General features: G+C 31.9%; 1 protein-coding gene across 2 annotated transcripts; it reads right to left on the bottom strand.

Annotated features, from left to right (window-relative positions):
* Positions 1–1313: 1313 nt before the first annotated feature.
* Positions 1314–6925, bottom strand: LOC127744079 (syntaxin-132-like). 2 transcript variants are annotated; one of them, XM_052256350.1, is made up of 13 exons: positions 6709–6925; positions 5945–6061; positions 5639–5695; positions 5508–5556; positions 5190–5278; positions 5016–5089; positions 4881–4923; positions 4739–4799; positions 4581–4606; positions 4414–4491; positions 4110–4190; positions 3956–4021; positions 1314–1491 (listed from the first exon to the last, which is right to left on the bottom strand). In XM_052256350.1, the coding sequence occupies exons 1-13, from the start codon at positions 6724–6726 to the stop codon at positions 1330–1332; spliced, it is 921 nt and encodes a 306-aa protein (XP_052112310.1). In that variant the 5' UTR covers positions 6727–6925; the 3' UTR covers positions 1314–1329. The 2 variants fall into 2 exon arrangements, with proteins under 2 accessions (XP_052112310.1, XP_052112309.1); XM_052256349.1 differs by lacking the exon at positions 1314–1491 and adding an exon at positions 3421–3851 and having other exon boundaries at positions 6709–6918.
* Between the last annotated feature and the right edge of the window lie 1639 nt (positions 6926–8564).

Genomic DNA, 8564 nt, shown 5'->3' with positions numbered 1-8564 from the left:
CAGGGTATGGATAGATGGTTGAAGTTGGAAACCTTTGTAAGTAGTGAGTGCTAGTAGCTTGGTGTTGACAAATGTTCTTGCATATGCATTTTGTTTATTGAAGCTATTGGCAATGAGATTATCAAAATCGTGGTCTGAGGATAGTCCGTAATCCCATTTTGCATCAAGTCGAATTGCTAAAGCTCAATTCCATAAGCCTCTTGGACAAGGAGCACAAAATCAAATTGGCCTTTCAATTATCTTTTAAGAATTTTTATGCATTTAGAACTTTCATGTTAACTTCTTGTTTTCCTCAATGATTAGATGCTCAGATAGAGAAGTTGGTTTCCGGTCTAAGGGATTGCTTGGCAGTTCCAGGCCCCAATGATGGTTAGATATTATAGGTGACAATATTTGAACCCCTGAATTGCAAGTCAGGTTCACTTGGGGTCACAACCACCTCTGCGAAATCAACTTTCCATGGAAAGTTGTTTTTGATAACTAATCAATGATACTACTATAGCTATGGACATTGGACAATAGGTGGTAAGGCTATCAAAATTTGAAATCATTCTAAAAATTAGGTGGTAATGCATGAGATATTGTATGATGATAGCACAGGCAGGAACAGCACTTGAGTGCATATGTCCAAGCTTATGAAATGAGCTATTTGGCTAACAAGAAAGGCTATTCTATCTGAAATCAGTTACCATAAATGAGGATGGGATCATGAAAGACTACTTAACATGGTAACATCAACATGAAAGAAGCAGGTAAGATTGGAGTCTTACATCTTTTTAAGTTTTGCTACCATTGTCATCTATTAATGCTTTCAAGGTTTGGTTTCATGTGATCATTCTCAGCCATTTGAATTAGTTTTAGTAGGGTATTTGACAAAATTCAGGCTTACCTCAGTGTATGCATACTTGCATCTGTTTTCCTGAATCATTAATCAAATATTAATCCTATTCAATCATCAATCCAAATATATTATATATGTTTAACCAATTAACTATTCATAGTTCACAGCTCCTGCCACAGTCCCTTTTGAAGTTGCAGTTAAATAGACAAAATGATGGATGTAAATATCAATTATATGACAAGAGTCATGGTCCATGTATTGCAGAACTAATTTTTCTCTCAAGTTGTCAGTGAAAGGAGAGAAAAATTCCATATCTTATGATTCATAAGATGTTCAATTATTCAAGCAGAGCCAGTTTGAGAAAGGAAAAGTATCAAAACCAGGACAAATCACAGCAACAAAAAGATTTCGTGTATAATTTTCTCGTAAATGTTATGTAACATATGTTTTCCTATGTTTGAGTAAGTCACTTTCTCTTGTGGTGATCATCACTTCTTCCTTGTTTTCAAAATGGGGATCACGATAATGGCGGCGATGATCAAGACCAGTATAACAGCAATGATCATGCATTTTCTTGACCTCTTTTGATAAATCTTTGCAGTTTGAAGAGCATCGTTTCCCAATCTAACATGATCAGTTGCGTTTGTCACCTGTCAAGTAGAATGCCATTTTGGGAGGAAAATGCAAATCTGATTAGTAAACTAAAATGATAGACGACTTTGCTGATTATCCAACAAATGAAGATCACTAAATTTCCTGCTGCAAAACATGAACTTGGGATATTATAGCAGCTTAAAAACATTGTGCATTATTTTTAAACAATTATATGAGAATCGAATCAAGAAAAAAAAAGGATCAAAACCAGTCAAAACTTGAAAGACAACACACAACTCTGTGAAACCACCTCACAATAATACAAATTTTAGGATTTAAGGTATATATTGACCATTATATGTATACACCAATATCAGATATCAATTCAATTATCAATATAAAATATATATTAAAATATAGTATATTGAAAACATATGAAGTAATACATACATATATTCCAATCCATGATGGAAAGTCTTGAAGTTAACTAGTTTATATGTTGCACAAATTTAAATTATTGAATATTATACGGCATAATGCGCAAATGACAATTTTATTAGATAATCAGTCACAAATTTAAGAAATTCATAGACATGTTTGATGTAGATATGCATATAATAATATACCCAATGTAGAAAAGTGCTTTGCTCTTTTCTTTTTATTTAGGACCATATTTCAGCCATTTTATTGAGAATTGCAATTATAAATGGAGCATAACCATGATCTATAAAGATAAGAAAATCTCCTAACCATAATAATCAGATTATGTTAGCATACAGCAAGAAAAGATATAAAAGTTAAAAAGGAAATGATGAAACTACGATGATAATGTGCTGGTATTTGCTAGTTACCAGCATACCCTTTTTCATGTTTACATGGCTTCATCCAATATATAACATAACGCATAAAGCGGAATGTCATGTAAATGTGATGCTCAACAATTTTATTTTCTAAGCAAACAAAAAGGGCCTTCGATTTTAGAAATTTCTTTGCTGAGAAGTGAAGTTGGGTGAAGACTAAATATTGAAATTAAATTTTGAAGAGGATTGTACATTACATATGATTTTTTTATTTTTCTTAAAATATTTTTCTTAATTTAAAAACAAACAATCTTCATTTTTCACTTTAACTTTAGTCTTTATCTTAGCATTAAACTTCTGTCTGATGCATAGAGTACTACCTATATATAAGATTTGTTTGCTAGCAAAATAATTTCTCAAAAATTGAGACTTAATTCCATTATACTAAAAAATTAGTTTCATCACTTAATAACTATTCTAAATCAGGCATTGTTTTCATAGAACTAAATTGAAGAATAAGGGTTTGTCTTTGGTTCTCACAACTTTCTCAAATTCATTTGGTCTTACCGAACATGTAAATTGGGAGAATTTTGGTTGGAGTGAGAAATAGGAAATTATTTCACTCCATTTTTTAATTACCCACTAATGTCCAGGAATTTATGTTATTTTCAAAATAAATTGGAGGGCAGAAAATAAAAGGTGAAAAGACAAAAAAAAACTATACATTGTGTACTCAACCCTCCAAAACTTGTGCTGAGAACCAAAAGCATTCTTCAAAGGAAAGAATACTGAAACTACTTTTGGAAGTTAAGCTACCCTGGTTCAAAATTACTCTTCTTCAAGTTTTCAAATTCTAAATCTAACCCTAGTTTTCCTTTTCCAACACGATACTAAGACATAACTCAATCCTGCACATTTTACACCAAACTCAATACAGAAACTTAATTTAATCTTAGTCTCTATCTCTCAGTCTCTATTCCAAATGCAGCCAAATGCAGCCTAAGAACATAAGAACTAGTGACTCGGTGGCTAAAACATGGTTGTCCGCCGAGTACTGGCCCGGCGGCAAACGGTACTCTAGCATAAACCAGTAAACATGGAAGTAAAACAAAAAGAGAGTGCACTGTCGTTCTAATCAAAGTAATAACACATGATTAAATCTACCAAATGGAAGAAGAAGCTGCTTTAGAATGGAACATGGAAATATACTTTTGAAGGTATATTAAAGAATGTGAATTTCATATTGAGACACACCAATGTATATAATAAGGTCAGAAATCAACACACCAGACATATCAAGCATCATATTCAAAAAAAAGAAAAAGAAAAATAAGACTCAAGAATCCTGTGCTAACAAGTCGTCCCGCTTCACTCGTACAAATGCTTTACTGAAAGCAACTCAAGGAACGAAAGTATATTGACAAGGGATAAAAGGGCCATGATCAATTGCCCTAGCTACTCTTCCAAGGATGAAGAACGCCGACAACTATTATAGCTACTACTATCAATAGTATAAGGATGGCGATGCACGTCCATTTTCGAGTGTTCTTCTGGAGTTTCTTAGCACCTTGAAGTGCCGTTGTCCCCCTCTGGACATGATCGACTGCGTTGTTGACCTGAACAAGGCTCTCATTATCGCAAACTGAACTAGACATTGCCTGCACTCTACATACAAATATACAGACAGAAAATCCGAGGTTGTGAGGGAGCATGAACAAACCTGGCTTTCGATGTTGTCTAAAATCTCTCCCTGAGCATCAACCAAGACTGCCATGTCGAGATAAATCTGAAATGATGAAATACGATTGGCATATTCATAATGGTATCATCAACTTAATTAAATATTTAAGGCTGAGATTTTTATCCATGCAAACCTGGTGCAAATCAAGAAGCTTTTTCTCAATTTCTTTCACAGCATCATGTCTCTCCTGAATTTCTTCTACTGTGCTTACAACCTGTACAACGTGAAACATCACTTCACTTGATGCAGCTACTACGCTTTGGATAAAAAAAAAAACTTCATAAAATCGTGATGAAACATTTCGCACTTTCGCTAATCCCCTCCTCTTCTGAGAAGAAGGCAGAGAGACAGATTGACAACAATGATGGCATAGCGCCATATCAATTTTCAAATTATTTTTTGGGGGGACATTTCAAAACAGAACATAAACCAAGTACCTGTCCTCGTCCTGCTTCTAAAATTGCCTTCTGGAAGATTTGTTCACTATTTCCAGTTTCAATCAGGTGATCAATTGTCTAAGACAGCCATAAAACAGCCAATTACAACAAAATCTATATGCAGTGTATTCTTCATCTCAAGTAACAAATTCACAAGTGAAGCTCACCTCATCATCTGGCCTAGTTCCAGTGACTGTCAAAGAAATAATTCAACCGCAAAGTGAAAACCTTTTCAGAAAAATAGTGAAATAGATCGAAGAACAATATATACTACTATCATAGGACAACAAAAGTGAATTTATCAAGGAGCTGAAAATGCTCAAACCTGTAATAACTCTTCTCTCAACAACCTCACGATATTCATCTTGTATTCTTTGTCTAAGAGTCTAGAACATAAAAAACTTCTAAGAATATGGACATAAATGGAGAAATACAACTGATGTAAGGTGCGAAAAATGTAAACATACCTGAAACTCTGTCATTAGATCCTTGAACCTTTTAGTTAAGGCACTGCAATTTCAAGATAAAATAGATATTTTAGCTTTTTAAGTTGTTTCATCATATATACTAATGAAGATAAGTAGTATGTGCTCCCAACATACTTTGTCATATTCATCCTCGCTCTATCAATACCCGTTCCCTTCTCACAACCTGGCTTTTTTCTGTTGTTTAAGTTCTGCAAATAACAAGGCCATATAAAAAATTCCTCATATGTTTGAAATTTCAGGACTAAAATCTACTAAAACAACATCAAGTCATTATCTTCGTCTCATTACATCTCTGTTTATAGCTTCTATTTTTGTTTTGACACCATGTGCAATCTTTCCAACTTCATCAATATCCTTCTCCATTCTCTTCTTGATAGCTGAAAATGATGTTGCATTTCCATCAGTGATCATAGAGCATTAAGTTTCAGTCACACATAATGTCCTAATGGAAAAGGCAATATATTTAAAAATTATTGATTTGATGCAATATTAACCATGAATATTTACATAGCCCATATTGATGCCAGAAAAATCTCACACATCATGACCCAATTCGACTCTCATGCTTTCGACTAATATATAGGGGGAGTTTGCATTGCAATATACCTTTCATAGCAGATGCTTTTGTAACGGCTTTTGATTCTTCATTAGCTTCCTGCAACATTTCCATTTAGTAACAGCTGTAGATGAAACCTAGCTAACAACAAAAAGTGATAACTGATGGTGATAATAGGTACCTTTAGCTTTTGAAGTAGCCCAGAGAGCTTATCGATTTGTTTGTCGACCTCATGGATCTAATAACACAATAAATAATATTAGTAACTTCAAATTATTCAACTGAAATATTGAACAAACAGTTTGAACAAAACAAATATTATATACATGGAGAAACTAACCAATTTCATTACACTCTTAAACTAACACTATACTATTACAAAAGAGAATCAAACAAAATATTCATGATGGGAAGAGGAAAAAAAAACTGCAATGGCAAGTTAAAAACACCATCAAAAGACTACATAGCATGCACATAGTGGTTGTACCTGCTTATTAAAAGCTTCCATTCCCAGATCAGAGTTGCTTCTCTGAACCTGCATTCCCATTTCAATATCACCTTGTCTAGAAGGCTGACCATGATTACCTTCATCAGCAAACGAATCCTACAAGACACGAAATCAAAGGGGAAAAAACATTTAAAACTTAGATCTTAAAAGACCACAGCATGATACATAATCTAAGTAAGCTCCAAAGTTACTAAACGATAATAAAACAAAATAGTAAAAAAAGATCCCAAGATCACTATCAGAATAAATCCAAAAATCCCAAAACATGTACCAAGTGCTCTGTCTTCCACTCATTAAGGTGGGAAACAAATCAAGCAACGATGTAGACTAGGAAGCATCAATAAGCATAGCACAACAGAGAGCACAGCCACTTCAAATCTAAATAGGGATCCAAAACATGATCCAAGTTAAAGCAACACACCACTTTCAAGGAATAAAATTTAAGAAGAAGAAGAAGATTCCACTATCAAACACCGTAAAGCACTAAAAATCAAAGCTCAATACAACAAAGAGTGATTAATCCAGGTCCTTACCCTATAATTCAAACCTTAATAGCATTGGAAAAAAAATCCACAGTACTCCCAAGTCATAATACAAAGAGGTTATCAAATCCAACAGTAAGAACAGAAATTTGCGATCCAAAAACGTAAACTTTAGCAACAGAAGTACAAGACCCAGTTGTCAAAATTGAAAATTTTTTGTTGCATCGGAAAGGGGCAAATCAGAAAGATGATTTAACTTACAGTAAGAAGGTCGTTCATCTTGAAAATATGATAAAATCAATCAAAAGGGAGCAGAGTGAGTGACAGAAAGGAATGGAATTTGCAATGAGACGATACCGAAAAAACGGATACAATTGTTTCTTTTTGCCTGTTGGCCGGCGAAACGACAGCGAAGCAAAGAGGCAAGGCAAAAGGTAAACCCACGAAGAAAACTATATTAACAACAATGGCACCTTTTTTTTTTTTGTCTTTCTTGTGTTTCCAATAATTACTTCCAAATTATAATTAAATATTTCAAAATTTCTATTGTCTCACTTTCTCTGTTTTAAATTTTTAATAATAGTACACACCTAAATCAAGTTATGTTATGGAAAAGATTAGAGAGTCAATATTTTTTAATGAAAAAATAGAAAATTAATAGTATTGACTTAAATATATTAGTACTTAACATTTTTCTTCTTTTATTAACCAGTCAATTAAATATCTATATATCTATATAAATGTTACTAATGTATTCAATTTAAAATAAAACTATATATCAAAGAGAAAATAATTTTATTTATTATATATTATTATTTAATCACATATAGTATCTTTTCAAAAAATATTAATTAGTTATTATATTATAGTGGAGGTTTATTTTACTTTATTTTGACAAGAGATTTATTATTTTTTATATTGATGATATATTATTTTGGCTTTAAATTATTTTCTATTGAAATTCTTAAAAATAGGGTTGAAATTTTTAGTAATATTTTTTTTTGTCTGAAACCCATTTTAAATAGGTTTAATTGGTTAATAAATTAATATTTTCTTTCTACATAACTATGATCTTGCAGAGATTTTATACCCCATCAAATTGTACTTTTTATATAATATAATAACTAGAAATTTTAATAATTATAAAATTAGTTAAGAGTTTAAAGGAAATGTTTGACTCTATCCAATAATCATTTTAGAATTATTTCTATAAAATTGTGAAACAAAATAAATGAAAAAAAAAAGACTAAGAAAGATCAAATTTGTTAGAGGAGAAATGAGGTCTGTGTGAGTACTGAATACTAACCAATGGATCACTTACTTAGTAGGCCCATCTCTACCTTTTAGGTTCGCCCTTGGGCATTCCGATTGAACACTATTTTCAATTTGTCAGTGGTTGAAAGAATAAAATTGTTTCCAAATGTCCACATTGAATCCAGCTAGAATGAGCTATATCATGACTTGCCAACGGTTTAACTTTGAGAATTTGGTTTTGACTTTTGCGTATGTTTTGTTTTAATATATCTATGTATGTATTTTGTGTTTAGGGAATGTTTCTATTTTAATTTATAGAATAAAGCAACCAAAAGATTAGAAATAAGTAGGCAACACCACTTAAATTTATGGGTATTTATCTTGCTTCTATTCGTTTGGGGTGAGTAATTATTCGTCCTATCCGTATGTATATGTATAATATATATATATAAAATAATTAGTAAAATAATTTATAATATTATATTATATTTAAAATTTTATTTTAATTTATGTTATATATGTAATTATGGTTATATAAATTTTAAAATTTTATTTTACTTATTATATTTTAATAATTATGCGGCAGATATCCACAAAGACGGGTAGAGACGGGATGGATACCCGCATGGACAAATTAGGATTCAACTATTTACTATCGAAGATAGGAATGAGATGAATTTTATGATGGGAGTCGGATAGAGCAAAAATCCGTCTTTATCTATCCCGTTGTCACCTCTAAAAATAAATACAGTCTTAAATTCTAATATTTAAAAACGAAATCAAAATTGTCTTTAATCTATTTTTTGATTTAAAATAATTCTAATATTATATTTAGTATCACAACCATTCTTTTGACCAATTTA

Source organism: Arachis duranensis, unplaced genomic scaffold (genome assembly GCF_000817695.3).
Source record: "Arachis duranensis cultivar V14167 unplaced genomic scaffold, aradu.V14167.gnm2.J7QH unplaced_Scaffold_232525, whole genome shotgun sequence".
In the NCBI taxonomy this organism is placed as follows: domain Eukaryota; kingdom Viridiplantae; phylum Streptophyta; class Magnoliopsida; order Fabales; family Fabaceae; genus Arachis; species Arachis duranensis.
This window is presented reverse-complemented; position numbering and strand designations above follow the sequence as displayed.

Excerpts from the sequence above, each read along its gene's own strand:
- LOC127744079 (XM_052256349.1), bottom strand. Across the intron at positions 5,696-5,944 it reads TGGAAGCTTTTAATAAGCAG|ATCCATGAGGTCGACAAACA; the intron begins GTACAACCACTA and ends TTGTGTTATTAG. Across the intron at positions 4,924-5,015 it reads GCGAGGATGAATATGACAAA|TGCCTTAACTAAAAGGTTCA; the intron begins GTATGTTGGGAG and ends TTGAAATTGCAG.